The sequence below is a fragment of the Arvicola amphibius genome, chromosome 12, assembly GCF_903992535.2.
Source record: "Arvicola amphibius chromosome 12, mArvAmp1.2, whole genome shotgun sequence".
NCBI lineage: Eukaryota > Metazoa > Chordata > Mammalia > Rodentia > Cricetidae > Arvicola > Arvicola amphibius.
The window spans coordinates 32,586,899-32,606,400 of NC_052058.2; the positions used below are offsets into that span (position 1 = coordinate 32,586,899).

The following is a 19,502-nucleotide window of genomic DNA, read 5'->3' on the forward strand; positions in this document are numbered from 1 at the left end:
GGACCTCTCAGAATCTGCATTTCAAGAGAGGCTGGATCTGTTGTGATAACTACCCCCCTCCCAGGACGCTAAGTTGGAGGGATGGGTAGTTTGAGGCCAGCATGGGCTGGTTCAAGGTTGACTTCAGCTACATAGGGAGATCCTATCTCCAAAAACAAACAGCGAAGATAATTGTGTGTGTGTGTGTGTGTGTATACATATATATATATGTGTGTGTGTGTGTCTGTGTGTGTATACATACATATATATAATGTGTGTGTTTATATATACATACATACATATATATATGTGTGTGTGTGTCTAATGTCATCAAGAAAAACAAAGATCTTAGTGCCTGGGACAGACAGGAGAGACAAGGTCAAGAGTTCTGAGCCCAGGGGAGGAGGTTCCAGGATGTGTGGGCAGCTAAGAGGAGGTGAGGCTTTAAGAAGTGTGCAAGGCGCCCAGAAAGGGACAGTTTAGCTACTAGGGAGCTAGGGAGTGCTAGGGAGCCTACACTGGCCAGGTGGGCACTTTAGAAACAAGCCTTCTGATAAACTGCTTCAGTACTGTGGCTAGGCCATGTTGAAGTTAGGGGATGGCTGTCCATTCGTGAGCATATCTATGATTTGGTTCATATGGTGTGAGATCATGTGTGTGGATGTGTGTGTGCGGCTCAGAGTATGTTCCTCACACGCTGAGTATGTCTGTCAGTGTGGATACTGTAAACATATATACTAACGCGCTGTGTCTGTGTGCATGTTCACATTGATGTGTGTAAGAACCTAAGTGCTTGTCTGAATTCTTCTTTTTATATAATGTTTATAGATATTTTGCCTGCACATATCTCTGCATTTTATGGGTGCAGTACCCACAGAGGCATGAAGAAGACATAGGATTTCCTGGGGCTGGAATTACAAATAGTGTCATGTGATTGCTGGGAATGAATTCTGTGTGCTCTCAAAGTATAATCAGTGCTATTAACTTCTGAGCCACCTCCCCAATCCCTGGGCTTGAGTCTTTATGTTTGTACACAGGCTTGAGAGCACGTGCCTGTGTTTGTAGACGTGTTCCTAAGAACACCCCAGACAGCGGTCACAGAGGGAGATGAGCTCACAATGGGGCCCTTTCCTGGTAACCTGACACAGACTTTACCCTTGTCAAAGGTCACAGAACAGACCCGTGTCACTGATGACATCACAGAATAAAGCCAGGATTCTAGTGATCATGTGGTCACTCAGGCTGGGGCTGGTTGGGGGGCTTCAGCACAGCCCACACCAACTCTCATCAAGATTCTGGGTGCTGGTTTGAAGTCATGAAACACCATCTTATGGAACGCAGGGGAGAACAGACACCAGTCAGTGGGACCACGATCAGCATGGCCAGCCCAGAGTCCACAAAGGAGAACACGGGCGTGTGCTGGCCAGGTGCAGGTGCTCAGTAGATGGGGAATGGGCAGGTTGGTCTCTGATGTTATCAAAGAGCCGTGTTGATCTTACGAAGTAGATGGGGGAAGAGCGGTGAAGAAAGAGATCGTTGGGGGAAAGCTGGTTCTTCCTAGGCTGCTGTGCATCTAAGGAGTTATTTCAGGAGATGTGTAGATGAGAATGTAACTGTTCTCCTTCGTATATTCATTTTAATGTGTTTGAAAACAATGTGTCAAACCTGTAGTAATATAAACATTCCTTTATAGTAAGTTAATCTAGAACGCCAACTCAATGGCCACAAGGATGTGTCTTCGGGCAGCATTTTAGGATAAAATCTGCTCTTGGAGTCAAGAGACTCTGCCAGACATGCACATCCTCTTTGTCTTAATTTCCTTATCTGCTGGATAAAACTCCAAATAGATTCCTTAGGCTTGTTTTAAATCTTGAAGGACTCAAGGCAGGGCATTCACTTGGATGGTGAAAGGGACATAATGTGTGTCCACAGAGTGGATGAGGCAGAGAGAAGTCACAGAGGAGAAACTGGGGCTTCACCACTAGCTCCATTCTTGATTTTCAAGTGAGTTTTATTGAGCTGGTGTTGCATACACAATGTGTACAGTAAAAAGAACTGTTACGTTGTCCATCTGAGTGGCAGCTGCAACCAAAGCACACAATGTTATCATGATCTCAGACGTTCCTGAAGGCACCCGTATGTCTTGTCCACCCCTCCAGCTCTTGGTAATAATTATTCTGTCCCTATAGATTTTCTTTTTCTAGAACGTCTTCTAAGTGGACTCATGCGGTGGCTTTTCCCATTTAGCAGTTGCATTATTTCTTGGGTCTGTTCTGTAAACATCCCTGGTTCATTTATTTTATCCATGAATATAGTCGCATCCTGTGGTTGTACCACAATCTACTTTTTTGGTCTCCTGGGTGCTGGCCTTTTACACATCAGTTGATAAGATTCACACACTCTTTTATCGTTATCTCCCTATGAGGTAGCATTATGGTCATCTCTGATGAATAGTAGGCACCTTTCCCAAAGCCACCAGAGCCTGCATGATTCTATTTGTGAAAGTTACGTATGGCGACTTTAAAGAGCACTGATGAAACTGCCCTTCCACTTCTCAGGGACCATGAGGAGGAACGAATCATCTCCGAGGCCAGGGCCTGCCTTCCTCCCAGAGGACGACATCTACTTGGCAGCCCGGACACACAGGATGCTGGGCTGGAGCAGCTCTCCATCATCCCAGTCGTCCTCAGAGTACCAGTCTTATTCTCAGTACCAGTCCTGGGCTTCCAGCAGGAGCGAGGAGGAGCAGGAGGCCCCACCAGAGAGCGTGTGTGCCCTGTACACGCATGTGCAGACCGTGCGCGGCGTGGCAGTGGCTTGGGAGACTGACGAAGGCTTCGAGCCCGTCACCAGGAAGCCCCTTATCCGTGAGGCTGAGTTCATCAAGCGACAGCGGCGGAAAGGCTCCTCCTTCGAAATGGCCTCCAACACAGACCTGCGTTGGGAGCTGGAAGCCTGCAAGCACTACTGTCCGGAGCCTGAGGACTCTGTGGACTGCTGCTTGCAGGAGTTGCGAGCACCGCCAGACTGGTTGGTCACCACCAACCATGGCCTTCGCTGTGTGGCCTGCTGTAGAGTCTTCCCCACGTTGGAGGCGCTGCTGGACCACGCCCAGCATGGCATCCGCGATGGCTTCAGCTGCCAGATATTTTTTGAGGAGATGCTGGAAAGGAAGCGGGCCCGGGATCAAAGGCAGGACCAACAGCCTGTAGAGGAGGAGCAGAGCCATTCTGACAGTAGTGAGTGTTCCAAGTCCTGCACCAAGGATCTTCCCCAGCAGACACAGCAGCAACAGCAGCAGCAGCAGCAGCCACAGCAACAGCCACAGCAGCTGCCACAGCAGCAGAAGCCAGAGCAGACGCCACAGCAGCAGAAGCCACAGGAGCAGCCACAGCAGCATCCACAGGGGAAGTAGAGATTGGAGGTGAGGTGCCCACCCTCCCTCCAGCATCATGGGCTGCTGCTCCTTTTCCAGCCAGCAGGACCAGAGCCACCAGAGCAGGGGGAGAGGACCAAAGTGGTGGTGGGGGGAAAGCCATCCACGTGGAATGTGTAGCAACAAGGTGGGAGGGGTAGGAACCTTTCCCAAAGGTGCAGCATTTCCACCAGAGTCCATTTCCAAACCAGAATCCAAAGAAGAGGGCTTCAAGAATTCCTGACGGTGGATGCAAAATAAGAAACATGCAAGCAGGTGGCCACGGGGGTTTCCATTTTTGCTGCCGGATCCGATGCAGTCCGCATTTGCTGCTCAAGCACATGTGACTCACAGGGGAGCCAACTGTAAATGAAGCTTCAGCCCTATTTTTTTCATTGTTAGGAATCTGTCATATGCCCTAATTCTATGTCTTATGTTGTTGGGATTAAACTTGAATAAGACAAAGTGGTTCCAAGTGTCTGAGTGAACCATGCTACCTGGTTGAGTAACCCTTATCAGAAATATTTCCCTCTCTCCCAGAAGTGTGACTATTTGCATTTGCTTAGTGAAATGTCTTGAGAATGGGACCCAAGTGTAAACAAAATCTGTCTCATAAACACCATATACATTTATCCAGAAGGGGTCTGTTTAGCATCTGTCCTGCCCTTGTCTGTCACTGGACTCAATCACGAGGTCAACTGTGACGTTTTCCACTTGTGACATTATGTCAGTGCTCAGAAAGTTTCAGACTGGGGAGCAGTTCAACAGTTTGGATTTTGTTTTCTAGGGCTGGGGATGCTCAACCTGTATGCAAGCTCCATGCTGCCCATGACAAAGTCAATTGCAAAGCAAAGGGTTAATCTCATCAAGAATGTCCAAGGACCCAAGAGGAGGGGCCCTAAGACAAGTTTTCCGATCAGAAGGTGCTTGCATACAACATAAGCCAGGCAGAATACCATGCAGGTTTTTACAAAGACAGCGTTGCCAACACTATGAGCTAAATGATTCTTTGTGGAGGCCAGGCATTTTCCTTCCTGTGACAATCAAACATACCCAGGTAGTAACTGCCACAGAGGTAAGGTTGCTCCGGGTTAAGAACCCATGAGCTAGGTACAATGAGGACCTTGGCTGACAGAATGCCTCAGTGCATCCAGAGGAGTGCCAGCCGCTTGACCCAGCTGCAAGGCTGGACGTATTGCTCTGCCTCCCTTCAGTGAAGACAACACTGACCGTGTGGCAGAGACTGACCAGGCCCAGGAGTGAGAAGAGGAGAAAAGGAATGGTAACAGTGTAGGTGCTGTTTGGGGGGGGGGGGAACTGTAAGGCCAGTGGGGAGAATGAACTGATTCAAAATAGTAGCAAAAGGGGTTTTCCTTGACCTGCTGGGCCCTGCAGAGGTCACCAGGGGCACTTTCCATCTGCCTTAGCATTATCCGCTTCGCTTGCTATGTTCTAGCCACACTGACCTTGCTTAAACTAAGATTTCAAACCTCAGAGCCCTGGCACACGTACCAAAGGAGATGCCGTTCTTCCCCTGTCTCCTGGCTGACATGCCGCTCTGCTCTGGAATTTTATCATTCATGCTGCCATAGCTCATTCCTCGTTCCATGTGCTTGTTTAAGAATGCAGGTGACAGGATCAGGCCCACACATTTAAACGTACAATCTAGAGTGTGAGATTGGGAGAAGCAGCAAGAAAAGAAAGCGGGAGGTGGGAAGGTTTGTAATCTGGTGCAGGAGTCTAGGCCAAGAAAGATGGTGATTTGGATGGGGCAAGAGGAGTGAGTTGATTCGAAATTTATTTGGGGAATCAAGTGTGGAGGACTTGGAGATGAAGGAACAGGTGCACCAAGGTGGAGTCTCCAGCTGATAGCAGCAAAGAGTCTGCTGGCTGATATGGGAGACTTAGGTGGAAGATTGGAGTAGGTCTGTGAAAACGTGTGTGAACATGTGTGTGAACATGTTGTGAGCACGCACATATGCCTTATCTGACCGTGTTTGTGTGTGAGCATGGTCTCCACATGGACATAGTTCTGCCATAGTGGTCGGTTGGGGCATATGAATTCTCAGTGCTAATGGCAAGTTCAGTAGAGGTGTTGGCTATGAAGTGGTTTGTGAATTAGACACAGAACAGCAGACAAGTCTGAGTTGGAACTGCGCATGAGGATGCTAACAGAATTCCAGTAGGGGACAGATGAGACTCTAGGGGGCTGACGTGGAGTTAGACTATGTGGGTTGGGAAGTAGAACTGGGTAGGTAAGGATAGGGAGAGGGCTCAGCAGGTGAAAGCCAGGCTTCCAACTAAAAGGTCAGGAAATGGGGAGAGGATACTTCACAGAATTTTTCTTTGGAGCCAACTGATTTAAGGGAATTCGGTCTTCAAGGGTGGTTAGCGGTGCCAACTGCTGGGGGAGTTGAGTGAACCGAAGACAAAGCTGTGCTATATCCTCTGGGTTTTAGGAAGCAGGTTCAGTGACTAAGAAGAGTGGGGGTCAGATGGGCACTGGTCAGGTGAAGACATGAGACAAATCTTTAGGGGCCAGGCTGAAACTACGCTGATGGCAAAGCAACCATGGGCCAGAAGGGAACTGAGAACAGAAACAAGCGCGTACGCTAAGGAAAATAACCTAGAGGAGAGAGAAAGGCCAGAAGAAAGTCAGGGAAATCCAGGACCCAGGCAGGGAGGGGTGAAAAGAAAGTAAAAATTGACCCGGAAGTAATCAGCTCTGGGTCCTGTTGCCTGTGGATGGTAGTTAGGTAAAAGGAGGGCTTGCGAGTGCAAATTATGGAACTTGAGTTCCCACCCCCTGGCAATACCAAGGAGCTCTTGAGTGTTAAGCATGTCAGACTGCCTTTGTGAAAGACGCTGGTAAACATGGTGGAGAAGAGGAGCAGCGTGGCTGTGGACAAGGGGGTCCAGGTGTTCTGGCAGCTGAAGGGACTCAAGGGGAATTCAGAGGACTGTAACTATGGAGTCTGCCTAGTATTCGCTGAGGGAGGTGACCTGGGGTCTATTCTGGGCACCACTCTGGTGGTGAATGTTACCGCTAAAAGAATGGAGAGGGGGTTGAGGAAAGAAGGAGCAGGATTAACTAGCATGCTGAATGATAAGTTCAGAAGCATCTAGAAGGGAGCTGGTTTGAAAAGCGCAGAATGTGGAAGAGTGGTACTTATGAACAGAGATGATTTGTGACTACCTACACATGTATGGTTAACTGAGCCCACGATGTGCCCCATGGGCCTCATGTAGGATGTATTCCCTCTGTTGGTTGCAGAGAATCTGCCGTGGGAGCCTAATCTGTTTTAAAAGGCTGTCTGAATGTACTTTGGAAGATGCTAGAGGATCTAGATGTGACTCATAGAAAAGCTATTTCTGAGGGAACTCAGTTGGCTGAGTGGGTAGGTAGAACCCACAGACAATCTAGGAAAGAGGAGACTGCTGAGCCCCAAAAAACACTAGTGAGAAGGGAAATACCTTTATATCGATTTCAGTAGGTGAAGAAACTAAAGTCAGACAAGTTCAAGTCTAGAGCTTCAACCTTTGAAAGAGATGTTTACACGTGTTCACCCCTGACAGTCTAAAGGCCTTGTTTAAATTGCTGTATTCATTTTAAATCGTATGCATTCTCTACACCCCCACAAAAATGTAGCTCGCAACCTCATCTCTTTTTGTGTTGGTGAGTGACCCAAGGCTTCATCAAGGTCATATGGCTATGCATGGCGGGGTAAGCTTTCTCTTCCAGCAGCTTGACTCCAAACCTTCTTGTAACCATGACACTGAAACTTTAGCTTGGATGGGGATGCAGATGAAGGTGCCTAGGAAAACTCATTGTGCTCATCCTCATAGGCTGTGCTGGCTTTAGATTAAGTAGCAGCAGCCGGATAACAGAGAAGAGATGAAGGGGATGTAGGACGAATAAAGAAGAGCGGGTGATATGGCTGGGAGAGAGGATGAAATGATGCCGAGCACCGTGACCGGCCCCTGCAGACCCCTTTGCAGAGATCTGGGACCTCCTGGGGCCTCCACGTAGGACTTGTACCAGAGTGTGAAAAACCCTTCTAGAGTTGTAAAGGGGCCACAAACAGTCGAAATGATAAATCACTTCAAACTCTTTATTTCCCCAAACCATAGGGGGAAAATAGAACTCATGTCCCCAAACCTACATAAAGCCGATGACAAAGGCTGGAAAGGATGGCACTAAAAATCAAATGATGAATTAATCTCCTACGCACACATGACCATCAAATTTAACAAAGTATAAAAGGTATAATTCACCTTGACTAAGTTCGGGTTATCTCTAGACCAAGGATAGTTAAAAAATTATTACATCTGGCAATAATTAGTACTGAAAGAACAATCATATTTCAATAAATATGAAGTGGACATGAAAGGCAACCTTTTGAGTCCACGCCCATTCCAGGAATGCACGACTGTGCACTTATGTGTCTCCTTTCTCATGATGTCTTGCTTAAATTTATATTAAACCCTTTCCTACTAAACCCCAGTCTTGCTGCAAAAAATATAAAAGATGATATCATAAGTGGAGGTAAACGTATATATTTGTGATCAATTGTTTTTCTGATACAGACATCCAGCAAAAATTCATTGGGGGAAAGTTAATCTCTCCAGCAATTGAAACCAGACACAACTGGGTATCTGTAGTCAGACATTGGCGTTGAGGGGCTGAAGAGATGGCTTCAGTGTTTAAGAGCACTTGCTGCTAGTGTAAAGACCTAGGTTCAATTCTCACCCCTCATATGGCAATTTACAACTTCCGGTAACTCCAGGGGACCTAATGCTACCTTCTGACCTCAGTGGACACCTGAACTCATATGACACATATACATATATTCAGGTACATAATCATGCACATAAAAATAAGTCCTTAAAAATAATGGAGTTGGATAGCTATCATGTCATACACACATGCATACACTCATACATACACACATGCACACATTCATAGACACACACACATACACACACACACACGGGATCCACAGATGTAAAATCTGAGACTTGAAGACTTGTCTACACAAAAGCTTATATGTAGCTATTCAGAAGCAACATTACTTATGGTATAAAAACATGAAATCACAGCTTGCATGTCCACCCAATGGTGAACAGATAAACAAATGTAGTGTATAGGTACACAGTGGGACATGATCTAGGCATAAAGCATGCAATGACCATATGAATGCGCTTGAATGCCCTGTGCAAATGTGAAAGAAGCCAGCATAAAAGGCTTCCTAATGTGCAGCCTTGCACACGTTAAATATCCATATAGGTGAATTTACAGAGATGGTAGCATATGAGTAATTGCCAAACAAGCAGCCAAGGGGAGGCAGGTGAGCGATGCTAACCTCTATGGTGCTACTTCGTGGCATATAAATGCATTTCCAAATTGGTAGTGACGGGTATGAAGCTTTGTTACTGTAACAAGGCACTCAGTGGTAAACTTGAAAAAGTCAAACTTTATGGAGTATGAATTATATCTTAATAAAAGAGTTAATAAACACAACCACCATTGTGGGTCAGCAATGGGCCTTAATGCAGTGTAACTGATGACCTTACAAGAAGAGAAGGTGAAGGCATAAACAGCAAGTTCACATGTGTTAGTCGCTCTGCCCCTTCTCAGAAAAAGAAACGCAGTTAGCTTTCTTTATCATGACAAATATCTGGGATAATCCACTTAGGAAACAAAAAGGTTTGTTTTGGATCACAGTGTTGGAGATTTCAGCTTATCATATTGGTTGGTCCTGTTGCTTTGGGGCCTATGGTGGGGCAGATCACAATGGTGTGGACACGGAGCAGAAGAAACTTGGTTACTTGGTAGCTGGATGGGAAAGAGGGAAAAAGGAGGGTACAAGGTCCCACAACACCACGTAAGGAAACACAGCCAGGGTCTAAAGCCTCCCTCTAGGTCTGTCTGTCTCTCTTTCTCTCTTCTCTCTCTCTTCTCTCTGTATGCAGTATATGTGTCTGTAGGCATGCATGTGTGCATATTTATGAGTATATGCCCATGCGTGCTTGAGTGTGGCTGTGGAGGTCAGAGGTTAACCTTAGACATCTTCCCTCAGGAGTTGCCCATCTTGTTTGCTGGGTCTCTGTCTGAGACCTGGGACTTAGAGATTCATGGCCCTGAGGATCCTCCTGTTGCCACCTCCCCAGATCTTTGATCTCAAATTTACACTACAGTTGCCAGCTTTTCACATGGATGCTGACCATCAGACTCGTAGTGCTATGATTGCACCACAATCACTTCACTGGATATTTCCCCAGCCTCATAGGCTCTACCTCCTAGAGAGTCCGCCACCATATAGTGCCAACCTTAAGGTCAGTCCTTTAACACATGGGCCTTGCAGAACCATGTAAGATCTACACTATAGGAGAGGATGGCCATCTATAACCCAGTGGGGAGGGCAGGACTCAGAAGAAACCAACATTGGGTGATCAAGTCCGGAGACTCTCATCTTACTTTCAGACTTCTGACCTCTGGGTCTGTGAGACAATGCATTGTCTTCTTTTAAATGTCCTGTGTGTGACTCTCTGTGACAGCCCATGCGACGGAATCTGAGAGGCAGAAGCCAGAGGATGGCAGCAACAGCCAGGGATGAGCAGGGTTCCCTTCCTGCTTGGGAATCCTCAGGATAAGCATAAAGCAAGTGCTGTATAGTAACTGTGGGCGTAGGCACTAGAGATAACGGAAACTTCATGGAACAAGTGGACGAAGTTCGGTTCTGAGTGGCCTCAAGTCTAGAGCAAGCACTGTGTGGGGTCCCCTGTCAGAATGTTTGTAAGAGTAACAGCATGGTGACACTCTACGCCTGTCACTCATGATTCCTCTCTGGGGAGCCTGCTCAAGAGGCCCTCACAGAGAACGCAGCCAGACACAGGGATGAGGACGTTGTGCTGAGCTGAAAGGAAGACGGAGCGAAGAGATCTGTGTCACCTCTAGATCCCAAAGCCTAGCAAGCCCATGTGTGTGTGAGCACAAAAGCCCATGTGATCCTGTGTTGGTAGGTGTGAGAGTGTGCGTGCAAGAAAGGCTGAGTGTTGGTACACTTGGGAGTGTGTATACATGTCTGTGACATCCTGCTGGCCTGCACTGACACTAACTTGAGGCTTGGGGCAGAGCGCAGACCTATGGAAGGTCCACAGATGGTACATGCTCCCAAGGGTTTTTACATTCTCTGCAGGGTTTTCTGGAGTCTTCCAAGTGCAAACAAGGCAGTGTGAACTAAAATACTGTCATCCTCAGGAGAAGAGCACAAGAGGTCTAGGAGAATTGCCCAGGGGCTGGAGAGATGGCTCAGCCGTGAAGAACAATAACTGCTCTTCCAGAGGACCCAGGTTCAATTCCCAGCACCCACATGGCAGCTCACGACTGTCTGTAAGTCCAGTTCCAGGGGGTTCCGACACCCTCCCTAGACATACATGCAGGCAAAACACCAATTCGCATGGAATAAATTTTTTTTTTTGTTTTTCGAGACAGGGTTTCTCTGCAGCTTTTTTAGAGCCTGTCCTGGAACTAGCTCTTGTAGACCAGGCTGGCCTCGAACTCACAGAGATCCGCCTGCCTCTGCCTCCCGAGTGCTGGGATTAAAGGCGTGTGCCACCACCACCCGCCATGCATGGAATAAAATTTAAAAGAATTGCCCAGAGCAATGTCAAGTGAAGTCGAGCCCTTCCTTTCTTAGGGTCAAGAACCCATTTACTATAACTGCACTGACTCATTACTGCTGCTGAAGCTATTTAAGCAGCACAGACATAGAAATCCGAGTTGGTAGTTGCCTTTCAACTGCAAACCAACATGTTTATACATTAAACACACACACACAATTACACTAACAATGAAATTCAAAATAACAACATTAATTTTATATGATGGCTTGTGAAAGGGTTGGTCACGGCAGAGAGTGTTCTGGATTAGTGGTGTCTCACCACCATGTTCTGGATAGTGAGGCTGTCACTCCCAGCAGGAAGCTGATGGGCTTCGTGGGCCCAACTCCATTGGCCACCCTGCCTCTCTTTGACCTCTGTTACTTCCACAAGCCTTTTGGTATGGAATTACCCCAAGCTGGGAGTCTCCACTCTTGCAAACAGATAATCATAATTCTGCTTCAACAAGTGTGCACCATTGTGTCAAACATGGTATGATGTTTTCTTTTTCCAGATTATTAGGAGGCTAAAATGGGAACTTTCTGATAGTCAGGACATATATATATATATCTATAGATATATATATATCTATATATATATCTATATCTATATATCTATATATATATATATATCTCCTACGAGATCCATTGTGTGAAAACCTCTCTGAAATTAGAGGGAGGATTGTATACTTAATTACACCTTAAAATAACTGAACTATGAAAATTTGCATGGCATCTTAGATAACCATAGGGTGCTTGTATTTAACTATCAGTCACACAATAGCAAGAATATCTTGGGGCTGGAGAATTGGCTGGAGAGATGGTTAAGAGCACAGGCTGCACCTCCAGAGGTCCTGAGTTCAATTCCCGGCAACCACATGGTGGCTCCCAGCCATTTGTAGCAGGATCTGATGCCTTCTTCTGGCACAAAGTACATGCAGAGCACTCAGACATAAATAGATCTTAAAAAAGAACTTTTAAAGAGATTATTTTAAATAGTTTGTAAACATTTTGAGTGTATGTATGTGTGTGGTGTGTATTCATAAGTGTATGTGTATTTTGCATGCATGTGGCGTACGTGTATGAAGGTGCACGTGCATGTATGTATATGTGGGAGTGGAGACTCAAGGGTGCTATCCAGTGTCCTCCTCAATTACCCTCTCCATTTATATTGAGACATCCCTTGTGCTGAACATGAAGTTTACTTGGACTGGGATTGCAGGTGGACTGCCACACCTGCCGGCTTTTACACGGATTCTAGAAAGCAGTATCCCAGCCCTCAAGCCTACAAGACAGGCCCAGTACTTTCTGAGCCATCTCCTCAGCATGTGTGTTTGTGTGTGTGTGTGTGTGTGTGTGTGTGTGTGTCTGTATTTTAATTAAGATGAGATCTGCTATTGCCCAGGCTATCTTTGAACTCCTAGACTCAAACAGTCCTCCTGCATCAGCCTTCCAAGTAACTGGGACCATAGTCACATGCCAGCACACTGACCATATCTGATGCTCATTTCTAAATTTTATTTCAAAACAGAACAAAACTTGTAATAGCAGCACAATAATGTCTTTATGCTCCTTCTTGGGCCCTTCTCTCCAAGTGTGTCTCTCTACAGATATTTTAGAATACATGTTACAGATACATATTGGGTTTTTTTTTTTTTTTTTTTTTTTTTTTTTTTGGTTTTTTCGAGACAGGGTTTCTCTGTAGCTTTGGAGCCTGTCCTGGAACTAGCTCTTGTAGACCAGGATGGTCTCGAACTCACAGAGATCCACCTGCCTCTGCCTCCTGAGTGCTGGGATTAAAGGCGTGCGCTACCACCACCCGGCTACATATTGTTTTTTTTATATCATTTGCTTGCTTATTTAAGAATAGTTTGTCAATATCATGTCTGTTAAGCCCAAACACCAAGTGCCATCATCAGCACCTTGTCTTCCAGAACCACATCTAGGAAGTTAATTCACATACTGTATAGTTTGCTCTGTCTGTGTACAAATTTTCCAGTACTATCTTTTTTGGCAATTATTTTTTTTCCTGACTGTTGCTTTTTTTGTTTGTTTGTTTTTATTTTTGTAGACAGAGTTTCTGTCCTGGATGTCCTGGAACTCACTCCATAGACCAGGCTGGCCTCAAACTCACAGAGATCTGCTTGCCTCTGCCTCCCGAATGCTGGGATTAATGGGGTTCGCCACCACACGTAGGCAATTATTTTCTGATCCATCATACACTGAGTCTTTTTAACGGCCTCTATTTTGTGTAACTTTTGTATCTCTTTTATGCTCAGCAAGCATTTTATTTGGCGAAAGTGTAAGAACTGGTCTGAGGAGCCTAGTGTGGTGTCTGAGAATTGATGGTCAGTTGTAAGGGCAGCGTGATCAGGTCAGATGGCCTGACCCATCCCTACATGTTTTATTCTAATCTCCTCCCTCTAGAGTCTCGGACTCTGGGGCTCCTTTTATCTGCCTCCTGGGAACCAATGCAGACTGTTGTATCTAGTAAGCCTGCAGAGTCCTTGGCACTAGTGACACTCACTGCAGAGGGCATCGTTGTTTAAGTACGAAATGTCCCCAACAAGGAGGTGTTGAAGCCTCCATCCCAGTTGGTGGGCCTGTTTTGGCAGATGATGATAATGTTGTGGTCTCTGCACATGAATGCATGGGCACATGCATTAACACACACACACACACACACACACACACACACCTATATACAAAGAAAAAAGAAAAGAAATCATGTGGTCCATAAAACCCTGGGCATGTCTTGGGCCCACTTTGCATCTCAGTTTATTCAGCCCTGGGATGGGATGGAATAGGTTACTGGCTCATTCATGCAAGTAAAGTAGTTTCTGTGCTGTTTTCTGGAAGCCTTGGAGGGATGTTTGCATTCTCAAACAGTAGGACCCTGTTTGACCCTGAACTCCGCCCCACCCAATGTGTGCTTATGTGTGTGTGTGTGTGTGTGTATTACTGAGGATCAAACTCAAGGCCCTACATGTGCTTGGCAAGCATCGTATCACTGAGTGTCACACGTCCCCATCCTTTCAGGGTTTGGGATAAAGAGACAAGGTCTTGTTAAGTTAACCAGGCTGGAAATCCTCCAGCATGAGCTTCCCTATAGTTGGGCTGGCAGTCACTAGACCTGCTAGTCCTTACTTCTTGCCCTGGCACCAACTCAGCCGCTCTGCAGCTGCCTCCCCGTCAAGGTCGCCTCTGCTTCCACAGACCTGGCTCTGTAGCGGAGGGGCTGTTTCAATCCTGGCTGTCTGAGTGGTCAGTCCAGTCCCTGGGAAGCTCTTCTGGGGGGGGGGGGGAGAGTAATCCCCTAGGTGGCAGGTCCCAAAGGAATCAAATAGCCTGTTGGCCTGGCCAGTAAGAATAGAAGGTCCATCCTAGAGTTGTCCGAGTATCAATACCCACTGGCTTCCGGTACCCACTGACCGTACCTCTCTTCCTTCTCCCTGTATCTCCCCCAATCTTCCTCACAGCCTCTGAGAGGAAGGATGTGAGGCTTCTGCTTCCTCTTGTTCCACTCCTCTCCGTCCTCTTCCCACTCCCACCCTCCCTCCCCCTTCTCCCCGCTTCCAGGGACCCACAAGGGCCTACTGGCTGTTCCTATTTTCTGAAACCCCACAAAGGAGCCCCAAATAAGGGACACAACATGATTGCTGATGTTCACCTTGAGGCGTTGGGTAAACAACACTAGTCGGGACGGGATCATTGCCCTGCAACAGAGATCGGAAGACTCAGAGACACATGGAAGATTAGGCTCCTTCCAGGCTCTCCCCTGCAAAGTTCTTTAACACCTGCCAAGCCAGACCCAGGGAAGCAGAGCCCTAAATGGCTATTCTTGTCCGTAGTTTCAAACTTTTCTGTGTGAACCCTTTAACTTTCAAAGAATCATCACCCATCTCCTTCTGCAAGGTCAAGGTAGAAATAGAGAACTTTCTCTCTCAATTGCTATAAGCCTCAATGGGAGTTCCTGGGGAGCGAATATGTGAGGTTCAGTGTCAGGGTTTGTGAATGAATTCAGACTGTGGGTGCCTGGACCCCTCTTAGGAATGGCCGTGTTGGGGGATGGTCAAGGAGACGAAAAGGCCTCAGGAGACCACAACGTCCTCAGTTCTGTATGCCCTGAATCTCCTGGGTCACCTCAGTTTTCTCATCTGAGACATGGGCGTGGTGAAAGGGGACACCAAGGGCTGGCTGAGCCTGTTGATGGAGAGGCCGCTCCCCCAGCCCGGCGGCACGGACCCAGGGACCCAGCAGCGCTGGGCTGGCCCGGGCTGTGGCAGGAGGCGGAGGGGCGGGCCGGGTCCGGCGGGCGGAGGCGCTCTCCCGGGTCACAGCGCCGGGCGGCGGTGGGAAGATGCGGCTGCGGCTCCTGGCGCTGGCGGCGGCCGTGTTGCTGGGTCCGGCCCCGGGTAAGCGCGGCTTGGCGGGCGGCTGCGCGGGAGGCCGGGACTCGAGCGAGACGGGAGGCCAGGGTTGCGCGGGGTCCTGGTGGCGCTCTTCTCCCGGGCGATCTGGGCGGCGCAAGAGCTCCGATCCAGGTCTCCGCGGTTCCCTAGTTCTGTCGGCGTCCGGCGGTGGGGACCCTCTCTCGGGACAGCTCCCGGTCCCTTCTTAGCCGCAGGCCGCGGAGCACAGGGAGAAGCCAGCCGGATCGGAGCCCTAAGTTGGCGGCTTCTGTCTTCTATAGCAGTCAGGACCCGTGGCTGTTGCCAGCACCAACTTCCCTTCAACTATCTTTGGAGACGCTCCGAAAACGAGGCCAGGAAACCTGATTGTCCCAGTCGGGTGGGCACTGAGTACTTACATTTGAGTCTTCTGAGATGGTCAGACCTTGTTAGAGAGGGTGTTTGTTCTAGGCTTCGTCCAGGGGGTCCTTTCCCACAAACACACTGCTCTGGGGAGTACCTCTGCTTGCTTGCATTGAGCTTTACGGTTCCCACTTAGGGTCGCCAAAGAACCTTCTCTTCCTTCCCCAGGATCATGCTGGCTAGAATAATAGTCGTAGATACATTAGTGGCTCTTATTTCCCAGGCGACTACCAGTGCCTGGGGCTCACCGCCTCATTTAATCACAACGGATTTTCAAAGTAAGAACCTCAAGTGTTTATTGATCTAAGTACTTCGCAAATTCCTGGCGCTGTTTACCAGCCTACCAAGCTCTGAGGGTTGTGCAGTTTCCCCCTATTTTTAAAACGAAGAACAGAGACACAGATCTTAAAAGCAGAATCCTGGACGAACCTAGAGCCACCCTGTAGCGCCTGCTTGTGTGACCCTCATCCTGGGCCTGCCATTCACTCTTTTAAATGTCTCTTCCAGGTTTCTTCATCTCCATTTGCAAGGGAAAGCCTAGCACATTGGCTTAAGTATAAACCCATGCTTCTAGCTTGGGCAGTCTACCACATTCATTTGGGAGGTGTAATGGGAGTTTGTTGGTCACACCATGCTACCCCTCACCATACAGAAAAGAAAACTGTCAGTTCAAGAAGTCCCTAAATCCGGGCTGTGGAAGAGAGTGGTGGTTACGATTTGAAGTCGGCCCTCTCAGGCTTCAGTTTCATCCTGGCTATATGCTGTGTGAGCTTGAATAAACTGCTCAGCTTCTCTGGGCCTGTCTTGGCGGTAAAATGAGAATTAGCAGTCAATGCAGATAAATCAAGAAAATACTTCTAATTGCCTTAGAACTGTGTTGGGCCTGAAGTTCACTTGAGCAGATGTCCACCTCTGTATTCTTAGGTGTCATTTTTGGCTCACATTGAGTACCACGTGGGTTAGGTCTAGAGACACCTCGGCTGGGTGCAGCCCCAATGCCGCAAACCACTCAAGCAAGGCAGTGGACTTCTTCAGAGATGTGCTGTCTGGAATCAGACATCACTTTGCGGTCACTTAGAAGTTCCTGGCTCCTGGAAATGAGTGGAGCATTTCTTTAGGCAGAGAGGAAGACAGGCCGCACTCACAGCGTGCTATGCCCACCTTCCTGGCCTGCTCAGAGCTGTGGCCGCTTCTGCATCCGGGTGAAGCCTTTGGTTCCTGCACCTGAGGATGGCTGCTGTTGCTTCAGCGCCACCTGGAGCTCCATGGATTTCCTCCCAGAGAGCTGAGCTGTGATAATCCCGCTCATGACCTCATCATCGTCATTTATGCCCTGGCAATGCTTGAGCATGCACGGGCAGCCTGTTTGTGGTGGGCTGTTGTTCTCCAGTTGTTCCTATCCTTGGCAGTCGTAGATATTTGTGTGATTGTCATACGCAAGGTTCCACAATCTTCCTTTATGCTGTCTATCCAGCGTTTTTTTGGGCCTTCCTCTTTGCCTTATCCCATGCAGTCTTCCAAGCAGTGCTGTCTTCGGGTATCTGCTGTCCTTCAGTCTCATAACATGGCCGAAGTATCTCAAGTGCCATTGCCGTATCCTGTAGTTTACTTCCTTCTGTAGATGGAGATGTTTCTTAATGTCATTGCTGCACGTATTTAGTTTAGTCCTCATGGCCTCCCCAAAACACAAAGCAGTGCTTAGACTCAGGAGACACAAAACAAAAATTTAGGGGCTGTTCTTCAAATATATTAGACTTCCAAGCAATGACCAGTAAAGGCTAAAGGCAGTGGGCAGCTGTGGCTCTTACGTGCATGGAGCCTTCCTTGCTCCAGGGCAGTGTGGGGTCACTTTCCATGCCCCCCAAGTGACACGCAGACTTCAGATTTACAGCTCACCACAGTGCTTCACTTGCCCTTGCCATGAATGCTGTCATTTTCCCACCATTCGTGTGAAGAAGCCCAGGTTGACAGAGCCCCATTCCTTTCTTCTTCTTCTTCTTCTTCTTCTTCTTCTTCTTCTTCTTCTTCTTCTTCTTCTTCTTCTTCTTCTTCTTCTCCTCCTCCTCCTCCTCCTCCTCCTCCTCCTCCTCCTCCTCCGCCTCCTCCTCCTCCTCCTCTTCCTTCTCCTTCTTCTGGTTTTTTTTGAAACAGGGTTTCTCTGTGTAGCTTTGGAACCTGTCCTGCAACTAGCTCTTGTAGACCAGGCTGGCCTTGAACTCACAGAGATCTGCCTGCCTCTGCCTCCCAAGTACTGGGATTAAAGCCGTGTGCCACCACCGCCCAGCCCTCATTTTTAACAGAGGCAGGTTTTGAACCAGGACACCATAGGACACAACCCAGGCTCTCTACCCATCGTTTCTTTGCTCTCTGCTTCTTCTCTGACAACTGGAAAGGCCTGGGACCCTGTGACTTCCAGTGCCCAGCCCTTAAGGGATGCCTGGGGCTTTCTAGAGTCCGAACACATGCATATTGAAGGAATGGAATCATGGCTGCAGGAATCTTGTCCTTCTGCTTGGATCAGTGTCACCCATTTCTGTATGTCATCCATTGTCACTTTCCTTTCGTACGAACTGGCCTTTGATTGGGGTAGAGTCCCTGCCAGAGGACTATGAGCAGGAAGGGGCATCAGTCTAGGCAACAGTGGGGCATAGGTCGCAAAAGGATAGCCATCTTTCCAATTCTAGCCTGCATCCAGTTCTTCTTGCCTTGGGGACTCTGCACAGTGAGACCCTCTCTCTTGGAGGTCATTCTTGGCTGTTGGGTTCTGCTTCATTGATTCCAAGATAGACTTCCGCTCATGGCCATATTCTTAGGTTTCTTTAACCCTAAGGCCAGGATCAGCATTGTTCCGGGATATTCTTAAACCCTGCATGTTTCCTCCATGACCAGTGATACTGTAGTTGCAATCCCCATCCTTTGTCCTGATCAGACACTGTCTCAATCTCTAGCCTATTAGCTCATAAGGTCAACAGAGGCTGTGGAGACAAGGGAGCAGCAGAGACTGAGTGAGGAGGATTAGTGCGGAGAGAGCGTACCTTATTTCTCGGTAGGCAGCGAACATTGTCTTCTGCTTCAGGCTATTGTTGCAGTTTTGTAGGTCAGAGCGTGAGAGTTAGCCCTAACTGCTATATTGTGTCAGCTGGAGGAGGAGCGGTGAGTGACACCTACCCTATAAGGGTGTCCCTTGTGCTGGGGCAACAGTTCCTCGGGATACCTTTTCAGCACACAGGTTGTGCATGCTCTGTCATTCAGTCTGACCTGTGTGTCACCCCCCATCCCCCATCATTCTTTCTATTGCTCCCCCTCTTTCTGCTGAACCACAGGGGACACAATGACCATGGTGAGACAGGAAACGGTTCAAGCTTCTCTCTCCACATATTGAAGGAAGCTCCTTAATTTAAGAAGTCTCTGCTTGCCTAAGCTCAGCCTTTCGTGGCTGGGCCTGTGCTCCCATGGTCTGCATGTAAGCTGAGCTTCCACGTGTATGAGTTTGGCATAAGGAACCTCCAGCTCCAGTGCTGGGGGCTGCTTGCTCGTGGCACCTGGCTTTGACAGGGGACCCCATTTCTGAAAGCCTGTGACTTTCTGACAGAGCCTGAGGCACTTGACCATGTCAGGTTCAATGTTTCCAAA

General features: G+C 48.0%; 2 protein-coding genes across 2 annotated transcripts in view; both read left to right on the forward strand.

The window, feature by feature from the left end:
• Positions 1–1,294: 1,294 nt before the first annotated feature.
• Fam170b (family with sequence similarity 170 member B) lies at positions 1,295–3,394 on the forward strand. The gene is made up of 2 exons (XM_038348534.1): positions 1,295–1,412; positions 2,538–3,394. The coding sequence occupies exons 1-2, from the start codon at positions 1,295–1,297 to the stop codon at positions 3,392–3,394; spliced, it is 975 nt and encodes a 324-aa protein (XP_038204462.1).
• An 11,989-nt stretch (positions 3,395–15,383) lies between these two features.
• The window catches only part of Vstm4 (V-set and transmembrane domain containing 4), an 84,353-nt gene continuing 80,234 nt past the window's right edge, over positions 15,384–19,502 (forward strand). Inside the window, exon 1 of the mRNA XM_038349771.1 lies at positions 15,384–15,470. Coding sequence (XP_038205699.1) covers positions 15,416–15,470 — 55 coding nt within the window. The 5' untranslated portion in view covers positions 15,384–15,415. The remainder of the gene's footprint in view (positions 15,471–19,502) is intronic.

What these genes read in the sequence shown, in the direction of transcription:
- Fam170b (XM_038348534.1), top strand. Translation starts at nt 1,295, where the DNA reads ATGAAACACCATCTTATGGAACGCAGGGGAGAACAGACACCAGTCAGT. An exon ending in CGTGTGCTGGCCAGGTGCAG is followed by an intron (nt 1,413 to 2,537) that starts GTGCTCAGTAGA and finishes TCCACTTCTCAG; the next exon opens with GGACCATGAGGAGGAACGAA.